Raw genomic sequence first — 23,148 nt, 5'->3', positions numbered from 1 at the left:
CACTAACTACTAAAATTCAATTCATTGCCTTTTGGAACAAGAGGAAAGAAAAGAATTAGTTACCCTTGCATTTTTGGAAACAAAAATAAAGCCGACTTATGTTGTAAATAACAAAGAGAGAAAACGTAAATAAAAAGTTTAACACAATTAAAACTGGAAAAATATCTAATTAAAAATTTGAAGAGTGGGAGGAGGGGTTAAAAATAATTGAGAAAAACAATGACTACGTAGGGAATATCGCTATAATCGGACCTAAAACGGGAGAGTAATTTCCACTGAATATGAACAGATAACAAGCACACACAACCAGCAAGCAGCACGTTATTTTAAGCAAAACAATGAAATTACACTCATAAAGTTATAAAATTAACTTAATAATTGAAAATAATAAATTTAATTTTTTATACTTATATTTAAAAAAATTAACTACTAATATTTATCTATAAAAACACGTAAAAAGAAAGAAAGAATGACATTAAATAGTACAACTAGAGATTAATCATGTGGACGAACATTTCTCATTATTATGTGGGGAAGAGAGGACTTGTCGGGGAACTCTGGTTTAGAAGATTCTCGGAGACTTTAGAGTAATTCTTGATTCTTGCCTCCATCAGCAAATTTCCAAGCCTCGGTTACCGTTGCCAACTTTAAAAAAAATCCTAGACTCCTAGTAATGACTAATGAGTAATGACAACTATTGTTTGATAAAAATGCACTGTAGCCAATAATTCAATAATTTATACTATAATATGGTGAAAGGTCTTGGAACTAGGGTTGCATTCCACTGCTCCTCCGGTACCGAGAAGTGTGCATACGCACAATATTTTGTGCATCAGTATTATACACCTTTTTTCGTATTAAAAAAAATTAGGTGAGTTGAGTTTTAATTTAGTGAAACTAGAATAATCTTACAATTCATAAAAATACATAAGATAAACATTCATTAGTCGTGAATGTGTAAATTGATGATGAATTTATCTTTAAAAGATTAAAATTTAAAATTTAATTTTAAAAATATAAAAATAGGATAAATTTATTAGACCATCAACTTTCATCTATTAATGTTGATAAAATAATCTATGTAATATAGAAGGACGAATTTATTACAAAATTAGTTTTTAATGTAGTCATGTTGAATAGATTAGATGAAAATATCAATAAATTACCATTATTAAATCTAAATGTTATTAATTTTTTGTTGGACAATGTTAACAATTTTTTCTTGGACCTAAATATCACTATGTTTCTAGTAGATTAATTTGTTAGACTCGACTCTAAATTTCAATTCATTGAAGGGTAAAATATAACTTTAGAATAAATTTTTCCTAAATTTTAAATTTTAATCTTTTAAAGATAAATTTGTCGGCAATATACAAATTTAGGGATTAAAATGATAATTTAAAAATTGACAAATTTAAAGATAAATTTAATATACAATTACTTTATGAATTTATTTTTATCTTAAATATGTTGTACTTTCATTTGAAATATTATATATATATATATATATATATACTGCTTTATTAAAAAGAGTGGTTTTTTTGTAGATATTTAGTTTTAATATTTGCATAGATATTATTTAATTTGTTTCAAAATATACAATAATATAAAATACTTAAAGGAAAGGCTAAATGACGTTAATTGGATTTTTATTAAAAAAAAGTCTCTTATTTAATGTTGAATATTGTATCATATTTCAGTTTTGTATTAATTTTTTAAACATTGTATATAATAGTATTAGTATATTTGTTTTACTAATAAACATTTGGGGTATAATAAATTAGTCTAATGGAAATAAACTCATATTTAGATTCAAAAAAAAATTACTGACATATATGTTCAATAAAAAATTATTGGCATTTTGATACAATAGAAAATTAATGATATTGTGGCCTACTAATGATAACTTATTGACAGTCTTGTCCAATGGAAACGTATTGACATTTGGTAAAAAATTAAAATGAATGACATTTTCATCCAATTAAAAATTACTGACATTTAAGTTCAATAATAATAATTTACTGATATTTTTGTCCAATATATTTAGCATGATCATGTTGGTAATTAATTTTATGAAAAATTTGTCTCTCTGTATCACGTATATTATTTTATTAACGATAACGAATTAATAAATTTGTCGCCTTTTTTATATTTTTGGGGATTAAATTTTAAAGCTTAATCTTTTAAGAACAAATTTATTAACGATTTACATATTTAAGGATAAAAATGACTATTCACTCAAATATTTATAGATTTTTTTAGAGGATAGATATTTATAAATAGTACTTAATAATAAAGTGTTAGCAGCGGAGTTTGAAGTTAGGTTCTTATTAGGCATAAGTTCTATCTTTTCAAACTCAACCAACTTTTGTTGGTGTAAGTATGCAATACATGCATCAAGAGTCAGCACGATATATATATATATAGAGAGAGAGAGAGAGAGAGAGGATGCATTTAATGGTTCGCGAAGGAGGTCATGAATTAATATGCGAAATTGATTGAATGGACTTTCCACAACATGTACATTAATTTGAAGTATACTACAGATACGTGAAACAGTCTTGTCTCCTTCGTGAGGAATGTTATTACTCTGTCTATGGAGTATATCTTACTGACTACTCAACACCGATCTACAGCAACAATAACAATATTAACCTTATTCCACTAAGTGAGATCCACTGTATAGATCATACAACATTATTAGCTTGGTTAAAATCTAAATTCTCAAAGAATATTATTAATCATAAAATATTTCTAATAATTTCCTTCAATGACCTTACTGTTGACTGTTGTCAAATAAATTTTTTAATCCCATGAACTTAAGCCTTTGGCAATGGTCATATCCAACCATCAGGCAGAGAAGTCTGAACTCTCATACTGAATCATCAAAAGGGTGCTCCTCGTTAAGTTAACCAATAGAGGGGATAGAGGAAAGAAAACAATATGCAGATAACTTCATTTTAAAAGGGGAAAGGGAAAAGAAAACGATGCTGATGGCTTATTTTTAAAAATATTGTTCAATCAAAAACAAGTTTAAATGTAGCAAATAAAAAATGCATTGTGGTTAGATTACAATACAAGGAACTAGCTTGTTGAAAGCTGACCAGATATGATATGGTATTATATTTATATATATATGGTGCACTAGTTCAGTAAGCTCACCAATAGAAGATCCTCATCCCTAGCGAAGGTTTTGCGGAGCTTTTAAGGATTTTGATGAAACTTTCTTGTGTTTCCTGCATAACTTTTAGGGAATTCTGAATTTATAAATTTACAAAGTTGAGCAATATTAAATTCTTAGTGTAAGATCAAAATTAAATAAAAGAAATAGTTATCTAGAACGACTACACAATAGTTTATCCACTCTATAATTTGCTGATGTTAGTCATATTCCATCAATTAAAGAAAGAAAACTCTGGCAAATGACAAAGATCATTTGTATATTGTCTTTTGGTATATCAGGAAATCCAATCACAGAAAATAATGAAAATCTAGTTATCTTGAATAGATCTCATAAGATATTGTAGAACCATATATGCACAATTTTTGGCAACAAAATCACATGGATGATTTTTCCTATCATGTACTTGTTTAAATTTATGCAATTTAAGGACAGGAGGGTGCCTAGAGCTCACAGACAATATCTCTACATATTTGCTCCAGCATCATAGCCATATAATATGTACTGACAGTAATGGAAATTGTCTACTTTTTAATTGATTAATTTCAGAATGCTGCAATGAATAGTAACAGAAGTGTGAAGCTACAATGAGAAGAGTGTCTGGTTTCAAATTTTAGAAAAATACCAGCTCTAGTTCACGACTGGAAAGCAAGCACAGTCTTAGAGTTTAGGAATTAATTAGAACTTTAGAAGATCAAAGCTAATTAATAGTCCTTTCAGTGATGTTGAGCAGAAGCATCTACATAAGCTACACTATAGTTTAAGTGTTTAACAGACGCATACACGGGCATGATGATTTAACTAACAAAGGTTCCTGACCTAAGAGTTGAGAAACATGATGGTAGAGTCCAATAAAAGAGAGAATCAACAGTATCTTATTGACGCATATGAGAGAGATGATACAATTAGGCCATATACGTGCCTTATATACAAGTTGAAGATCAATTGTCAACCAACTTCAACTAATTTTAACTACCCATCATAGATTATATTGCTGATGTTTACTTCCAAATGAAGGTTTAGGACAAGAATACAGTTTGAAGGAGTAAATTATGAACCGTGGTCATTATCTTCTGCCCCGAGTCTCAAGTCTGAACCAAAACAAAATATATAGATACTAAGATAGTAGTATATATAATATACTATACCTGCAGCAGCTTTGACATGAAATTTATTAAACGTTATGCATACAATTGTTTCAAATTTCCAATTTCTTTCTGGTTAGGTGCTCCAGCTTCTAAAGCCATTCAAGGGCACGTTAGTAAGGAAGATGGAATCACGATTTGATAAATCTTTTGCTCAATAACATTGAATATCTAATATTTAAGCTACGTGGTTATCACTTATCAGTGTATTTAATTACATGTCTGTTACAACTGACGTATCATTCGTTCAATAGAACTAATAGTTCTAAATTCTAACTATCTAAGAATTAATTGACCTTATCACAATATATGAAAAAATATAGTAAAGTCATGGGATTGCAAACTGGAAACATGCAAAGAACCCGCTCGACAATTCATATTTTTGTCTCTTTCCGTTTTCACGATCAGGATCGACAAGTTGGGCTATACTTGGGCCAACATTGCTTTGGGCTTCATAGTTAATTACTTGACTAATATATCCACTCCGTGTTTTTTTAAGTACACCCCTTCACTATTTTAGTTTTGGTTATGACTTAAATGACCTTCTTTTACAAACCTTATCCTTTCCCTCGTACTATCACACACTCTCTCCCCATGATAATACACTTCTTCCGAGTCAACAAAACACTTCCCTCTCTTAGAATCGTTTCTCTCTTTCCCTCCCCCACGATATAGCGCATTTGACAATTACTTTATAGAAGTAGTTACCTTTGGATCAACAGAGTGAAACTCGTAAAATTGTAAGTTTAGTAATTCCTAATAATAACCTCTCTTTTTTAAATTTTATTAATTTATTTAACTAACGGAGGGCATAACTCTATTTGGGTGGCTCTGGCTATATTTAAAGGTAGACCAAGAGTTAGAGACTTTGTTTGGAAGGCAACGCGGGGAGGGCTTATGAGGAATGACATGCGGTATAGTAGAGACCTGTCAGATCAAGACATTTGCCCCTCGTGTCACATGATGTCTGAATCTGTGTTGCACTCCCAGAGGGATTGCCCTTGCCTGCAACCTATATGTTCTTTCTTTAGAGCTCAAAGGCAAAATCTCTCGTTTTTCAATCATGATCTTAAACCTATGAGTGTGCATATGTTGAAAGCCCCTCCTCCCCTGCAAGCTTCCTTGGGGGCTTTGCTAGGTGCACCACACATGTTGCCGGTGCACCCAACATTAAAATTTAAAAATATCCTTAAATATTTTTTATTTTTACAGATTATATAATCCGTATAATTCATATGAATTACGTGATTTATAAGTGTTTTTTTTTAATTTTTTAATAAATTAATTTTTTAATGCTAAATATTTTTTATTTATAAAAAAATATACAAATTAAATAATTCGTATAAATTATATCAAAATTAATTGTCATGCGCATTAAATATATATTAAAAATTTTAGTGTTATATATAATATTATTTATTTTATAACATAATTGGGTTATTAATGTTAATATCCTGAAAGTCACAGGTTGAATTTTTTTTTGGGTTATTAATTTTAAATTATTTCGTAAAATATATTTTTGAAAAATTTTCGTTGGGTTCCTTGCTTATGTATCTGGGCCTTCGGCCTGTTCTATTAAACTTGTGTAGTCTTGGGCTTTTGCCCTCCTTCAAACCGAAAAAGGCATTATTATTCGCTATTCAGTGAATGGCAAGCTCCTTTCCTATCGCCTTAGTTGAGTGGTGATATTGTGACATGAGTGATTAGGGTTGAATTAAGATGGGACTTCGGGAAAAATACTTCAAATTAGTTAAATGAGTAAAATGGATGTTCGAAAAAAATATATTACTCAACTAGTGAAAGATTTAGAAGAAATTTGAGTCGATACAGATCCAGTCTTGGTTATAGAAAATATTATTGTTCTTTTATCGTAAGAATCAAACTTTTCAAGGGTGCAAGATTTCAGCCATGTTAGGACTATGTTTAATTATAACATAAAAATCTCATGGAGGAACTAAATCCAAAGTTCAAACAATTATAGTTACTAACTTTGAATTAATGGAAGATTGGAAAGAAATTGAGACTTTGATCCACAACTAATTACGAAATGATCAACAACCATGATAAGAAATCACTGTAAAATTTTAGCAACCACAAAAAGAGGAACATAAAACAACAAAGCAGAATCAAAGCATGCCGGTGTGCCACCTTAAAACCTACGATACTTTACAAAATTTGAAAACAAAATTTCTAATCCTTGGGGGTGGGGGGACCATAATATATAGTGAGTATTTATTTCATAAAATGTTCAGCGCTGCTATTTCAAACAAAGATTCTACGTGAGTTCACATGAAAAGTAATGTAGAATTAATGTTAACATTTTTTAAACAAGTACGTGTTAATTTAATAGAAATCACAGTTCATGTGATTAACGAAAACCGAAACAGTTAGCAATTTTTTTTATTAAATAAAACGTTACATGTTATTTGCTATTGATCTATTTCATTTCAACCCAAAATTAAATCAATGGTGAACTCCAAAAAAACGTAAACAATCGAAGCATTGAAGATGGAAGCTAAGGAAAGGAACTATGAGCAAAACAATTTCCAATTGCGTTGTATGAGGCTAGGATAAAACCTCATAATGGAAGTAGAAAGTAGAGAGGAGTTAGATGGGGATCGACCATTTTCGTATTTGTAGCTATAATTGAAGAATTTATGGAGATTATTGAGGCTCAGAACATCACGTGCTTGGAAATATGGTTACGTTGGTTCGGTTTGAAATCCACCATTGGAAAGGACGTAGTCTTTATTTTGGTTTAAATTCAAACGACTAGTTTAGGTGCAAAAAGTAGAAGAAAAGCTTACCACGAAGATACGGAACTAGCAAGTGGTAAAAGATAATTATTGCGTCGAGAATATGGATTGAAGAGCAACTATACTAATAGCCAAAATGAACCTTTAAATGCAACGCTAAGAAGAAGGATACACCGTGGACCAATAAAACTAATTGCACCTTAATATTAAAAGGAAAAAAAAATCAAGTTGGAATTCATTTATCAACATTTTTTTCTTTCATTTGAACTTATTTAAATACTTCTTTTAGTTGCTTTAATTGGTGTAATTGTTGAGGCTCGTGAATAAGAAATTTTAGAACTAATAATATAGATCCAAATTTAATTGTTAGATTTTATTACATTTATTTTTGTAATGTATTTACCAATTAATAAAAAAACATTCTTAATTTTTAAGATAATTATTATTATAATTAATACATTTATTATGTACAATAAATTTATTGATCATTATACATATAAAAATGAATGGGTTGTTGTAAATCTTATTAATAATAAAGTGCTAAAGTTTGATTTCTAAAATATTATTTATAATAATTTGTGATTAAATGATAATGAAAAATATTTTACACATTATTATTAGTTAAAAAAAAACTTTTGAACTATGTTGAAATTGCTTCAATAAACAAATCAAAACATTAGTGTTTCTTTTAGATTTTTTATCAGGAAAATCTGCAAGATATTCTTACAGATTTTAAAATCACAAAAAACTTATTATCCACGAGCAATTTACATGCGGATTTGAATCTGCATGAAAATTCATAGAACATATGTTTCCTGCCATTTTTGTGAAAAAACGACAGAAAAATCCGCATCTAATAAGGAAAATTCTAGTAGTGTGATTACATGTAAATTATACTTCTCCATTGACCGATTAATTTGCTGCACATATCATGCATTGCAGGCTAGCCAAAGTACAAAATGTTGTTTAGTTATAGGCACAACCGGTGAATTACTCCTTGCATAAACAAGTTAATGGGTGATGCCATCACTGTCAGAGACTCAAAGGAGGGAAACTGAAAAGGATAGAGTTGAAAAGATAGTATTTGGTGGGATCCAAGTGTGTATAAAATGAACTTTGGAAAAATAGTAGTCTAGCACAAACCAAAGTTCAACGGCTAACAGTACCTCTGCTAACGGATATAAGAAACATGAACTAATTTTTTCCACTTTTGCTCCGTTATTGGTGTTGGTTGGGAAGATGGATGCATAAAGAGGGAGAGACATTTGAATTTGCAAAGCATCTTCTAAACCACAATCACAAGCCTTATATACATATTGTAGGTAATAAAACAACAGAGACCAAAAGGAAATGTTTATTCATTTATGTACTTAATGCTTAATGAAATCAAGAGCTATTCATTCCTTTTGGGAAAAAAAGGGGCTATTCCTCTTGGAAAATTCTAGTCTAGTATAGATAGACAAAACTTACAATTAGATGCAGAGTGATTATGTGCAAATTATGTCTTTACAATATAATTGCAAGTTTCTTTTACATATATGTAGAGATAGTTCAATAACATTTAATAAAGAAGAAAATATTTGACTTTAATTTAGGTAAGAAAAATAATCCATAGGCTACTCCTTTCTTTATCCTTGCATTCAAGGTGATATATGTGAACTTATTATGCTTTTCGACCAATTCACCATTGAGTTCACTCACACATAAGTTTTCCAAGTTTTAGTAAGAATGTTTGGAAAAACATAGAACGTAAAAAATTACATCCAAATAACTTTTGGGAGGATCCGAGGATGCATAAACTCACATCAGAAATGGGTAACGAACACATTGTTAACTATGGCAAAACCGCAAGTTGATTTTTTTATTTATAAGGAAAAACATTTAAATTTTACGTAAAAGACATTTTATTTAATAATTTGATTCTTAATTTAAATAGGATGCTGGAAGAAATAATCTTTTTTTAAAACTTCTTGAAAAGAGTTTAATATAAATATAATTGTTTTTTTCCTCAAAAAGTGAAAATTAAGCCGAATCAAGCATTAACAGTATCAAACGTACTAATTAGAATGAACATAGTTTTATTTGGTAGGAAAATGTTAACTACGTACTTATAAGCACGAATTGGTGATTGCTGATTTCTTATTGGTTGATCAATAAATTATATAATAAAAAATTAAGTAATGAAAGAAAACAAAGTCACCTCCATTCCAGCATCATATTTCGTGCAAATGTTTCACATTGTCGTATTTACATTCTTAATGATTATGCATGCGGGTTTCTCATGGTTTGGAGGCAGTTGAGGCAAGCTCAAGGAAAATGACGCGTTTCTCTGTTCTAACTTCTAATGGATTTTTCCTCTCAAAAAAACTTCTAAAGGATTTTAATGACAAAATGATGCATAATTACAGCATATCATAATTTACAATGACAATTACAAATTGTCAAGACATATAATGAGGAGATGAAATCAATATTTGTTACCTTAAATAGAATCACTGACAATGGAATAAGGAAAAACTCGTCTTTGTATATGACGGCTAGAATTTTTTATACAATATTATATCATACAAATTTTTCTAATGGAAAGATACTTTATAATCACTAGATGAAGACATGAGATTCCTCGTTTGAGCACCAAGTGAGGTTCTAATTTTTTTATTTTAAAAATAGAACGTGTGTTAGGGTTCTTATACAATAATTGTTGATAAAATTTTGGAAATAGAATAGAGGTTTAATATTTTTTTTTTTTTACAATTAGAAAAGTTGTTTTGTGAAAGGCTAGGGAGTTTAAATGATATGTTTTTCTTTTCATGCGCGAAGACAGAGTTTAATCACATGTTTTTTTTTATTCAATTACGAAATTGAATTTAATTGGTGCTTTGTTGAGTAAATTGAACCTTGCTTTATGAGAAACTCCTTTACAAAGCAAATGCATCAGACATAATCCACAGCAATTCTGTACTATACTGTATCCTCTCTCCCATCTATTTAAAACTATCCTATGTATATTTTCTTGAGGCGAAAATATAATTAAGATGGATTTTATTTTACCGAAAAATTATTTCAAGAAACATTCTACTTGAATATTTATTGGACAAAAATTGAGCTACGAGCCTACGACATGTGGTAGTTCTGGGTGGGTTAGGACCTTTATGCTTGCCACTAATCAGTTTCACTCACTTTAGAGTGGAATTACAAACGTATTATATTTAAATTTAAATTTAAATCAAGTACACTATCAAGTATCAACTTACAATTCTATTTCAATTTCTATTCAAATAGATACCTAATTCAACTGTTTCATTCATTACACATGAATTTTCTATTCTTCCTTTCAATTAATGATGATATGCCATTTTATGGCAAAATTTGTACTTGAATTTTATTAATATATCTTTCTAGTTTCAACACCATCCACAACTACTCGTGCAAAGCATGCGAAATCATGCCAATGTAGATGTACCGTTTCTATGCATCAAATCAAGGTACTCAGTTTTGTTTGTTAAAGTGTTCTTATGTGTATTAGCATGTAATTAGATATTAATTTGTCTGATTTTAAATTGTAATTAAAGTGCACTACAGTTGTTTTAAATGCCGATAGAATTCAAAAATATTTTAGAATTTTTTTAATAAATTATAAGAGATATACACAATTAGTTGTTTAATTAATAAAATCTAAAAAATTGATTAAAAAGAAAAATTTAAAATTATAAATAAAATATGTATTACCCATTCAAATTTGAAACTAAAATAGAAAAAAAATAAAAATAACAAATAATTTTTTAATAAAAAGCAAGCCATTTTAAAATAACCAACCTTTTGTAAAATATAATTATAAATTGCATGAAAATAACTAATATGATACTCATATATTAGGTCTAAGATTCAATTGAATTATTTTTGAACTTCTTTTATTTTTTTATCTGATTTTAATTCTCTTATTTTTTCCTCATGATTTTATTTCTTCAATTTTAAAAAATTCATAATTTTAGGCTAATTTTCAAATTTTCATATGTTGATCATTTAATTTAAAGATTAGCTGATGATGTGTTAGAACTGCAATGAGATAAAAATTATTTTTTAATGATTAAAATAATCTAATTAACTTAAATGTAAAAGATAAATAAATAAACATCTAACATTAAGAATTGGACCGAAATGTAAATTTTCTAAAATTTGACGATTAAAATCCGGAAAAAAAATTTGAGAGATCAAAATTGTAGATTATTATTAGGAATTAAATAAAGATAAAAAATATAATTTAATCCAAATAAAATATATGACAAATTGAGGGTTAGAGAAAAAATATTATTTTTAAAAATCTGTATACTAAAATTACAAAAAGTTGGAGAATTAAAATCGTAAAGGAGATTAAAATTGTAATTTAATTAGTTTTTTTAATATATGTAATGTGTAATGTGAGTAGAAGAAAATGTCAAATTAATTATGAGCTAACGATAAAAGAAAAAGTCAAAGAAATAATATTGGCTATTTGGCTTGTCTCTTACAGACACAGCTACCAGATTTAAATTGTTTATTATTATTTTGAACGTAACCAGAAATTTGAGTTACTCTGAGAGCGAAAGCCAGAGAGACGTTGGTATGTCATGTGGCATTCCACACTTCAAATTTGGAAAACACAGAGAGAGAGAGAGTGAGAGCAAAAAACAACAACAACTGTTCAGTCTCACAAACAAACCTTTTCCCAAAAAGCCATAATGTTCTTCTTCATTCCCTCGTCTTTTCCAGGATGCTGTGCCCACAGCAACCTCAACGGTCCCTTCATACACGATAATCTATAAAACCCACCTCCCAAGTTCCTTGTGTTTTTCAAACTCATTCACTGTTACTGCAAATACTGTAACTGTTGCTATTTTGGGACATGTTGGAGGAGAGTGAGCCATTATTGGGGTGATTTTTTTTTTTTTGTTCAAAAAGCAAAGCTTTTGCTTCTGAGGGAAAAAGTTGCGCAAGATGGATGCTTTATGCAACAAGGGTGAAAATTTTCAAAAGAAAAAAGATGGGGTTCCTTCTTCTTCTAGTGATTCAACTCACGAATGTTCTTCTCCTTCTCTTGGCTGGCCTATTCGGAAGGCTACACTCTCCAAATGCCGCAAATCAGATGAAAAAGAAAATGAACCTGTTTCTCACTTGGAAGATTCAAAATTTACCACTGTCAGTTCCAAAATGTCAGGTAAGTTAGGACTAGAGAATTTGGAATACAACATTTTTGACAAGTTTTGAATTTTGATGCTTTTATGAAGCTTGGAAAAAGACCGATAGTCTGTTCAGACAGAGTCTCACCTGTTTTAGTGTTTATTTTTCTCAATACATTAAAACTATAGTGGTAGTGGGTTTAGTTATTAGTATTTATTTGGTTGTTGTCTAACTACTGGGAAATAATGATGGATCAGGAATTGATGCAATGAAGGAAAGGTTTGCAAAATTACTGCTTGGGGAAGATATGTCAGGATCTGGGAAAGGAGTGTGCAGTGCTTTGGCCATCTCTAATGCTATCACTAATCTCTGTGGTATGCTTTCTTTGTAACATATGTTTTGAGAAAGTGGTACCTTTTTCTGGATTGGCAAATTTTTAAAATTTTCCTATTATGGTGTGAATTTTAATGTTTTTATAATAATGTTTCTAATTTGAATTTCATGCAACATGTAGCAACTGTGTTTGGGCAATTGTGGAGACTAGAACCTATACCTTGTGAAAAGAAAGAAATGTGGCGGAGAGAGATGGAATGGCTTCTTAGTGTTAGTGATCACATTGTTGAGTTAATTCCTTCTTGGCAAACATTTCCAGATGGAAGTAAGCTTGAGGTATAATTGGATTGAGTACTCATTTGTTACTTCAATTTTCTTCTCAATAAAGAGCTCTCTACTTTGATTTTAATTAACACAGCAGTTACAGTTGTGATGTTTGTAACCATGTGTATTCTGCAGGTAATGACTTGCAGGCCAAGGTCAGATCTTTTCATGAATCTTCCAGCTCTGCACAAACTTGACAATATGCTTCTTGTGAGTGTTGGATTTTAATGTTTCATGGTATGCTAATAGAATAGTAATTGGTAGAGAAACTGCTCTGATACTTTCATGTAAAATTGCGTTTATCACAGGAAATTTTAGATGGTTGCAAGGATATGGAGTTTTGGTATGTTGACCAAGGGATTGTAGCCCAAGATGCAGATGGATCAGCTTCATTTTGCAAAAGAATTCAACGGCAAGAGGATAAATGGTGGCTCCCAGTTCCTCGTGTCCCCCCTTCTGGCCTCAGTGAGAACTCAAGAAAGCAGTTGAATCACACAAGAGAATGTGCAAGCCAAATACTAAAAGCTTCTATGGCTATCAACAACGGTGCTTTAGCTGAAATGGAAGTTCCCGAGTCATACTTGGAAACCCTTCCTAAGGTATGATTTTGCACATAAATAGAAGTTAATGTCATTGTATTATTAAGACAAACGTTCAAAGAAAGCATAATATGAGATTGATTACAGACCCTGCAAGTGAGGTTTAATTTCATACACTGTTAGTGTCAAGACTTTTACACTGTCCACTAACTAGATGTCATTTTACACATAATTAAAGTAGTTTTTACAAAAATTAATAATCATATCATAAAAGGTAATCTATGATAGAATGACAATGTAAAGAACTTTTACACTGCCAGTGTATTTAATTAAATTCCACAGTAAGTTTACCAAGGGGGAACATTCGTAGCAGGTGTATCATGTATTAACTTTGCTGCATCATGAACTCAAAGGAGCTAACACACGTCTTTCTTCTAAAATATATGTATACTATCTGCAATGGTAAAATCTGGTTTAATTTCTCTGTTGACTTATATGACATTGCGGTGAAATTTTAATTTGGTTTGCACAAAGAGTTCTTCCAACATAGTTGATTCATGGTTAAACTTTCAGAATGGAAGGACTTGCTTGGGGGATTTTATTTACCATTACATCACATCAGAGAAATTCTCTCCAGAGTGCCTGCTTGATTGCCTAGACCTCTCCTCTGAGCATGTTGCACTAGAGATTGCAAACTGTGTGGAAGCCTCGATATACGTGTGGCGTAGAAGAGCTCACTCTAAACCCCCAGCTAATCCTAATCGTTCATCTACAAAGTCATCCTGGGAAATTGTCAAGGACTTCATGGCTGATGGAGATAAGAGAGAACTACTAGCAGAAAGAGCTGAAAATGTTCTACTTTCATTGAAGCAAAGATTCCCAGGTCTCACTCAAACTACCTTGGATACCAGCAAGATCCAGTGCAACAAGGTTCCATTCCATGCTTCTGTTACCTTATTTTCATCCAATTTGCAATATTTTCTCTCAAAGCCTTTAACATTAACACATTTCATTTCAAACATTCAGGATATTGGAAAATCCATACTAGAGAGCTATTCAAGAGTGTTGGAGAGCATGGCATTTAACATCGTGGCTCGCATAGAAGATTTGCTATATGTGGATGACTTAACAAAACATTCAGATAGGTTTCCTCTGGTTCCAATGACAGTGTCTGTCTCAGGCACTCCTCATAAAGCAATTGGCACACCAAGAAGCTTTTCACCTGCACCACCACTAATTAGTCCTGCAAGGGGAGAGAGATCCCCTTTCCTTGGCAACAACCACAACAACAATAATAATATCAAACCTCAACGTCGTGGCTTCGGGGTGAGAAGAGTATTGTCAAATTATCTAGGGGCAGAATCTAAAGAAACAAAGATTTTAAGCAATTCAACTGTGGTGAATGGTTCAAACACAAGCAACAATAAGGAAGAACAACCAGAACGTCAAAAGAAATCACATGCCATGCATGGCAAGACAAAATGACTGGTGGTGAGGTTGTGTATAGTAAAGCAGCCATTTCTTTGTATCTGTTTTTTTTTTATCAGCATTTCTTTGTATCATTTACTAGTATCTTCTATGGTTGAGTCCTAAAAAGTTCTGTTGTTAGTTGATAATGGAAATGTGTAGTTGTTGGGGTTATTATTTACAGTCTTAAGTGAAATCTGACACGGATCAGTTCAGGACCAATTGTATTAATTAGAAGATTGTATTGTATGATCAATGATCTAATGTAGTTAGAGGACATGGTTTTGTGTATTCCTTCAAGATGGTGTTGTTCTTAATGATCTAATGTAGTTAGAATACTATTTTTAAATTTATAAAGTAAAAATAAGTATTTAAAACAAGTTATTAATTACATTTAGAGCTGTGCAAAGAGAAAAAAAAAACTACTTTTAATAAGTTAAATTATATTAAAAAGAATCCAATATGATAATATTTTCATTCCATGCAAAAGAAAAGTATAATTTTCTAAGGTATCCTATTATATTTATTTGAGTATAAAAATATTGACATAAATATAAATTATGCTATATTATTCCTGTAAAAAAATGCTATATAATTATTTTTACCTTTTTTTCCGGTAGATAAATATCTTTAAAATATATGTCAAAATCGAGACAACAAAACATTAGCACACGTAAGTAAAATTCAATTTGATGTTGAACAAGCCTTTTCCCTTTTTTTTTAAAAAAAAACAAAACATAAGCATTTTAAACATTAATAACAAATGTAATTTATTCTAGAATTGTTCAACTAACAGTGATTTTGTTGAAATTCCCGCAGAGGAGGTCATACTGCCATACACTCAAGTCCAATATGAAATAGAATTCTAACCAAACTAAAGTTAATATCAGCTGTCGTTGTAGTATAGTGGTAAGTATTTCCGCCTGTCACGCGGACGACCCGGGTTCGATCCCCGGCAACGGCGTTTGACTTATAACTTTTTATATTAAGAGCTGTTTACACAAATGCTTTAATTGGGCTTTAAATTAAGAACGATACGCTTTGAATGGGCTCCCATATGTCCCCTTGGGCTTCACGCCAGAGCACTTTCTCTCATCGCCTTTGCCAAGTAGTAAATAATGATACAATGTTAAGTTCCTTTTCTTTTCATTTTTCTTGTGATTCTGGCAGTCTTTGCCACAATTTAATCACTGAATTAATGGATATCAACACAAAAACAACATGCACCCATGTGTATGCTCAAAAGAAAGCACAAGGCCATATTATTACTAGTCATAGAACGGGATCACATCATATTATAATAAAGCAAAAGCCTACAAGGTTACAAATATAAAATAAAATTAATACAAAGCAAATGGTAGTAATTAATTTTGGCCCCAAGCTGCTGTCGCGATTTGACTGCTGTGGAGTACTTAGCCAGATATCTGGGACAAAAAAGGACCCAATATGTGGACAAAAGAGTACTAAACTTTGTAGGATATATGCCCTACCCATGACTTATTTCCATATAGTTAATTAGGGTATAGACTACACCGCCAGTGGTCGATCTTCATCCTACATCAATATGAACTCGGTTACGTTAATAAATGAATCAATTAATGTCCATAGAGATTGGCCTCAACCATGGACATGTTGGTCTTTAACTATGTAATAAATTTTTGTAAGCATGGTGTGAGCAATGAGCATAACAAAATGAAGAGGAGTGGTAATAATACACTTTATAATGCATGTTTTTTTTATTAGTTATAATTTATTAAAAATTAAAAAAAATTATGCGTGTAAGTGAATTTTACAAAAAATTATAATGTTTAAATAATTTCAATCCATAATAAAAGAATCTATTGCTAATACCACTCTAACTTTAAAACGTATTCTTCTAGCCAATTGTTATGACAGTTCCAATTTCACTATTTTATTTCCAATACCTCAATCAATTTAATTTAAAATTCTTGTTACTTTTTTTGTGAAATGAGCATCGAGTTAATTATTCGTGTTAATCTATTGAGTTTTATGTATCTAGGCAAGCCAAAGAAGATAGAGAGGGAGGGAAAGATACCTGGTCTGCAGGATGCTGTTTTTATTTTTTACGTAGTGCGATGTTAATAATAAAGGGAACCTGCAGAAACCAAAAATAATAGAGGTGCACTAAAGTTAGTAAATTGTAGTTGTTTGACTTATAATATCTTCTTAGATAACATTTTTAATTCCTTTAGCTACTGTTCCAAGACTATATATCCTGCTCCTACCTTGCCACCAGTTCCCTCTTGCAGCGCTGTTTGAGTCGTTACTATTGGAATCACCATCATCCTTATCTTTCTTGAACTGCAAAGGTCAACAATATAAATTACTTAATTAAAGTATATATTAGCCAGCTTCGATATCATTATACAGTCCAATAGCAAATTATCTTCTTGTGGTCTCTGTTTTTTTTCTTAAATAATATTTCTCATGATTATGAAATCAACCTCGTTGCATGATATTCTAATTACTTGTCCATTTTACATATGTATTCATATTTCATGCTGCAAAGATATAAATATTTTAAACAAAAAATTATACAGGAAATTAATTTATAGCAAAATTTTCCGGATAATTAATCAATCGGGAGAAGGTATTTTGATTTTATTTTGAATTTTCATGTATAAGTTTTTGATTAAAATTAATGTTGAGTTAAATATATATTTTTTTCTTTTTAAATATCATAAATTTATCGTTTGACCCTTTATTCATAAAAAGTTGTAATTTAATCTTTGTATTCTTTTATGCAATTTATTTGTTTTATAATTAACGTTCTTATTTTTATGACTTAAACAGCAATATTTTTATTTGATCTCTCTATAATATCACAACTTTTTATGGGGGACGAAATGATAATTTGTTAAGTAAGAGCAATTGAAAACACCACTTAACAGACAAAATAAATAAATAAAAAAGACTATAGATGAAGTTTGTATCTATGTCTATACTATACCCACTTTTATAATAGTGAGAAAATTGGTAATATTGAGAGGAAAATAAAACATATTTACACCTAAAATATAATACTATTAATTATATATATAGGATTTATATGAGTGAACTGCGACGACATACATATAATGTCATGAAGTCATTTTCCAAAAAAATGACAGATATTTGGGCAATATAAGTAAAAACAATAACATTAGCCAATTTGATGAAGTATCACTTTTATAACATATAGTGTCCTCATGTGAAACAAGGGCCACAGAAATAATGGATGAGAGTCATAGCACTAACAACATGGTGGGGTTGAGTGGTCCTGCTTCTTGGGGAATAATTTTCTTGACCACCATAGTAGATAGAAGAGCTGAAGTAGCTAGGCTCCACAGTCTCATTCTGATAATTGGTACTAGTATTCTTGTTACTGATGCGACTGCTGCTTTCACTTTTATTGGTCTGAGTTCCTAAAGCAAATCCAAACTGAGCCAATTTACTAAATAAAACCAGACATTCAAAGAGGTTTAAAACCATTATATGCTCCCAGTACGTAGACAAGATTTGAGATGTGATGAATTGAAAAAGGTACGTAGTGCTAGTGGTATAATGGTATATATCATGCAAATGCAATATATCAAGTCAAAATAATTAATATTAAATAGAAGAATACAGCTAGGAAGAAGTTTTGAAGGAACCTGGTGCTCCCACTTCTTGCATTCTTGATTCTCTACCCCCAACCTTACAAGTTAAGAAAAAGTAACAAGTTGAGTATATTTGACTGATTATGGCAATTATAATTCACGAACAAGTATATACTCACTCTCTCACTATATATATATCGTCGACCTAAGTAAAACAATAGTTTTAAATTTATCAATAAAAAATGTATTTTATTAATTTTTATAGATTAATATAAAAAGTCACATACGTTAATAAAATAATTTTAAATTTTGTTAAAAAATCTAATATATAATTCTCTTATTTAATAATTTTTTTTATTAAAATTTATTTTAAGTCTCACTTACTGGATGACTTGATCTATATTTATCATCAAAGCATTTTACTTTGATCAAGAGTGTCCGGAATGTGCAACCATATTCAAAAAATTACTCAGAGCAAATTAAGACCGAAATGATTCAAACAGATTCATGACACTCCAAGGCAAAAGAACAGCTTTAAACGACAAACCCTGTAGTTACTATAACTACTAAAAATTCCGATGAGTTTTACCATAATGACCTCAGCAGCTACATGCTACTTAAAAAAGATATATATATGCTGCGTACGCAGAAGTGAAGTCAGAGAACAAAATATTTAAAAAATATGTTGGCTAGAATAAAATTGAGTACCCATGCATATATAAGTTAAACAGAAATAATTAAGTGATGACTAAGAATAGATAAAAAAAAAAAATTGAGAAGGTGATGCATACAGAAGGCGGAGGTGGAAAGATGGAGCCAAAGAGGCCGGTGGAGGAAGATGTAGTGGAGGAGGAGTCCTTGGGGCCAAAAAGATGGTCAAACTTCATGGTTGATGAAGAAGAACCTCCTGCTTGCTTTTTGTTGTTAGCCATGTGTGTATGGATAGATGGTGATGGGTTTATAATATATCAACAAACTTAGATTTTGGAGAGATTTGGATAGAATCTGAAGGGAAAACAGATAATAAGGGGAAAACCAAAGGATAAAGAGGAGAGGAGAGCAAGTGAAGTTGGCAGATGCATAGGAAGGACACGGGGTGAGGGCTATTTATAAGCCCAAAAATGTATGTTCTCATTCCATTGAGTGCTGATTAACTAACTACACATGATCAAGGAGAGAGAGGAAAAATGATATGTGACAAGTCACGTGAGAAGAAAAGAAGAAAAAGATAAAAGGAAAACAAGATAAGGAAATAAGAGAAAAGTGAGAATATAATCTAATTAATTTATTTCATTTAATTCCCACCCCTTTGCTCCATGAATTCTTTACACCGGAGAATGTTAACAAATAACTATACAATAAGTACTCTTTCGATCAAGAATTAAAAATGATTTTTTATGAATAAACGATATATATATAATTATTTAATTAAAATATATTACATATACACAAGCATAAAATCTCTCGCCCGCGAGTGTATATATATATATATATATATATATATATATATATATATATATATATTAATTTAATTATTGAAATATAGTCTTGAACCTAAGTCGTTTACTCCCTTTGCAAACTAACATTGGCACTAAAGTCAATGTGCCACCCACCCACTATTCTTTTATGAAAAAAAAAAACAATGAAAACCCACAATGCTATTAGACATCCGGTGAGAAAAAAAAATATATGTATTATAAAGTTTATGAAGTTTTTTTATAAATAAATATTAATTGTTAATTTTTATTGAAAGATATTTAGACCCACGAGGTCACGATCTTTTTTTTTTTCTTTTCCCTTCATTCATCAAATTAACTTTATAATTTCTTAAAGTTTATGATCTCATAGAAAAAAAATAGAAAAAAGAGAGGTGTGTTGTTGGAGGGAAGAATAAAATAAAGCGATGTTGAAGTATCATTCCTCTTCTTCTATCCCGTTGCACGCTGTGAACTTCTCATTCCTTGCTCTAATTGTAGGAAATTCATCGGTCGTTGTTCTTGTTCTCGTTTAATGTTACAATGTCTTCAATCGAGAGTGTTGCCATGTCGTGAAAATACAACACTTCTCCTCGCACTAGTACTGTACTCAACTTCTCATCGTTGTTGCCTATCTTGATGGAACTAACTTTTTATTGTGATGTGAACTTTGAATGATTTGAGAATGAACTTTCGATTCAATTATAATATTTTTAATTAGTATTTGACTTAAATGTGTTTTTATCTTAAAATAATAAATTAATGAATTTTATTTTAAATATTTAATTATTTTTTAGGTTAAAACTCTAATAAAATAAGTTTGTTTTATTTTTAATTTTTCTTATTTTGTTTTAATCATTCTAATATATTTATTTATTTATTTTAGTCCTTATAATATTTTGTTCATTTGTATTAATCCTTTTGAAATATATTTTAAGAATAAAAAAATATATTCTAGAATGATTGAAATAAAATAACAAGGATTAAAAATAAAAAAATTATTTTATTAAAGACTCAATGTAAATAATTTTTTTATTATTAGAAATTAAAAACAAAATTCACTAACTTATTAAAAATTAAAAACACGTTTTAATTTAAACCTTAACATTTCTATTGATTTAATGATTTTCTATGAGTAAAGTGTGACTAGAGTGTAAGTATATGTATACAGTTACTTATCACAAACTAAGATAAAATTTAAAAGTATTATTCATGTGAGAGTGTATGAGAGATTAAATACAACTAATTTCTTTTCCAAATGCGTGCATCAAAACGATACTATATACCCTATTCATTGTTATCACTAATAGTCATGATAATGATAACATTCCAAGAAAAATAGCTCAACAACAAATTAAATTATGACTATTATCATGATTATTAATATTATTATCACCATCACTTATTACCACCATTACTATTATTAATATTATTGTTGTCCCTTGAGCCATCATCTATTCATCATTTTTTTTTTCAAACCCAATGTAACCTCACCCTTAAACATCCTTAATTAGGCCTATCAGGACAATATTATAATTCAACTTATAATTATAATTTTTGCTCTATTTTTTATGTAAGCCAAACAAGAATTATGATTTTAAATTAATTTCAATTCTAACAGAATGAAAATTACAATTTTAAACTACAATTATCAAATGAACCCTAACATTTTTTTTAAAAAAAAATCTCGAGGTCGCTTCCTTACACATGGGGGTTTGATGTCGGATTCTAAGTGGATGGACCTTATAGACATCCTTAATTAGAACCAATTCTTTCCATTCCATCCTAAAGTTTTGACCTTCAAAAGGGCTAAGATATGATATTTTTATATTAATGATTTTTTTTTCGAGGCTGACGTTAAAGAGTATTATATATAATTAAACATATTTCACTAAATGATCATAAAAATGCGTTTTATTAAATATTTTAATTATTAAAAAAGAGTGATGAATTATATAAAAAATATTAATATATTTTATTAATTGATTTAACTTATAAATATTGAATGATCTTTATAGTTATTATATAATACATATTTTCTTTTTTAATACTTTTATTTTTAACGTCTTATATACAGTTAAATTAATATAAATAAGAAAAAAGGAAATAAATAAATTTGAAAAAAGTATTAAAGATACTGATTTAAAGTGTAGATAAATGAAATGAATGTAAAACAATAAAAAAATATGTTTATTGTAAAAAATTGAAAGTAATTATGTCAGGAAAACAGTAATTAGAAATAAAATATGAATATAAAGTTAGAAAATAATTATTTATTTGATATTTACAAAATAAAAAATTATAAATAATAATATGTCTGTTTGTCTTATAAAAAATTCGGTGAGAGATGTTCACTTTTGAGTAAACATGATTTTTTTTATCAGACGAGTAAACATGATTTAATAATCAACTAGTTATTTTTCAAAGTAAATTTTTTATTTATATGTTTTCCTAAAGTATGGCCGATCGTATAATAGGATCTTATTCCATACCACTGTAATTTAGGGACGGGCAGGGAGAATGGAGGTTCTTTGGTTGTTTCCAAATTTTCTAGACGACCTCAATATTTTCTAAATTTTTTAATAGAAGTTTTTGCTTGCTTGATGTGGGAAATCAAACGCATATTCGCATTTTCAACATGATATCCAGGATCCTACTTAAAAAGTGTGTGTGTGTGTGTGTGGTGGGAGGGGGGTTATGATTTACCAAACGAATTGTACTTACTTCTTTAAATTAAGTACATTATGGTACCCTTAATAAAAGTACATTTTAATGTAAAAAAAAAAAAAAATCCCAGCTTTAAAGTTAATTATCCGATGCTTACTTATATCAGCAAGTAATTGTTTTACTCTATGTTGGGCGATTGGACCCTGCAGAATGCTTGCAGCAAGTAATCCCACACCTTTAAAGTGGGGGGAATTATCTTTTTTTGCGCTGGGATGTTGGAAGGGTTACTTATGGGTAGGGACCTTATTTTGTAATATATGCTGGATAAGTTTTAGACCAATAGTTTATTGCTAATATGTACATGCAGGGTCACCATCTCCAAGCTTTGGTTGCATCGTGCATGGCTCCGTGTTTGTATCATGTATCAGGGTGACACTTCTTGTGGCAAAAAAAAATGTTTTACTTTATCACGTCACGCATTCACCCTTAGATAGTCACCTTCACA

General features: G+C 29.9%; 2 protein-coding genes and 1 non-coding gene across 3 annotated transcripts; 2 read left to right on the top strand and 1 right to left on the bottom strand.

Annotated features, from left to right (window-relative positions):
- Positions 1-11,688: 11,688 nt before the first annotated feature.
- LOC100814278 (rop guanine nucleotide exchange factor 5) lies at positions 11,689-15,202 on the top strand. Its single transcript, XM_006575462.4, has 7 exons — positions 11,689-12,276; positions 12,497-12,613; positions 12,754-12,908; positions 13,032-13,106; positions 13,205-13,495; positions 14,009-14,365; positions 14,462-15,202. The coding sequence occupies exons 1-7, from the start codon at positions 12,057-12,059 to the stop codon at positions 14,918-14,920; spliced, it is 1,674 nt and encodes a 557-aa protein (XP_006575525.1). The 5' UTR covers positions 11,689-12,056; the 3' UTR covers positions 14,921-15,202.
- A 592-nt stretch (positions 15,203-15,794) lies between these two features.
- TRNAD-GUC (transfer RNA aspartic acid (anticodon GUC)) lies at positions 15,795-15,866 on the top strand. Its single transcript has one exon. It is a non-coding gene; the product is annotated as a tRNA-Asp (tRNA).
- Positions 15,867-16,136: 270 nt separating this feature from the next.
- On the bottom strand, positions 16,137-19,602 carry LOC102660301 (uncharacterized). The gene is made up of 6 exons (XM_006575461.4): positions 19,293-19,602; positions 18,556-18,598; positions 18,161-18,327; positions 17,149-17,224; positions 16,959-17,018; positions 16,137-16,456 (listed from the first exon to the last, which is right to left on the bottom strand). The coding sequence occupies exons 1-5, from the start codon at positions 19,431-19,433 to the stop codon at positions 17,002-17,004; spliced, it is 444 nt and encodes a 147-aa protein (XP_006575524.1). The 5' UTR covers positions 19,434-19,602; the 3' UTR covers positions 16,137-16,456; positions 16,959-17,001.
- Positions 19,603-23,148: the final 3,546 nt, after the last annotated feature.

Source organism: Glycine max, chromosome 2 (assembly GCF_000004515.6).
Source record: "Glycine max cultivar Williams 82 chromosome 2, Glycine_max_v4.0, whole genome shotgun sequence".
In the NCBI taxonomy this organism is placed as follows: Eukaryota; Viridiplantae; Streptophyta; class Magnoliopsida; order Fabales; family Fabaceae; genus Glycine; species Glycine max.
Note: the sequence above shows the minus strand (reverse complement) of the source record. Positions and strands in the feature narration are given on the sequence as shown.

Excerpts from the sequence above, each read along its gene's own strand:
- LOC100814278 (XM_006575462.4), top strand. The coding sequence starts at position 12,057 with ATGGATGCTTTATGCAACAAGGGTGAAAATTTTCAAAAGAAAAAAGAT. Across the intron at positions 12,277-12,496 it reads TGTCAGTTCCAAAATGTCAG|GAATTGATGCAATGAAGGAA; the intron begins GTAAGTTAGGAC and ends ATGATGGATCAG. Across the intron at positions 12,614-12,753 it reads TGCTATCACTAATCTCTGTG|CAACTGTGTTTGGGCAATTG; the intron begins GTATGCTTTCTT and ends TGCAACATGTAG.
- LOC102660301 (XM_006575461.4), bottom strand. The coding sequence starts at position 19,433 with ATGGCTAACAACAAAAAGCAAGCAGGAGGTTCTTCTTCATCAACCATG. Across the intron at positions 18,599-19,292 it reads TCTTTCCACCTCCGCCTTCT|GTTGGGGGTAGAGAATCAAG; the intron begins GTATGCATCACC and ends TTAACTTGTAAG. Across the intron at positions 17,225-18,160 it reads CCACTCAACCCCACCATGTT|TTCAAGAAAGATAAGGATGA; the intron begins GTTAGTGCTATG and ends TGACCTTTGCAG.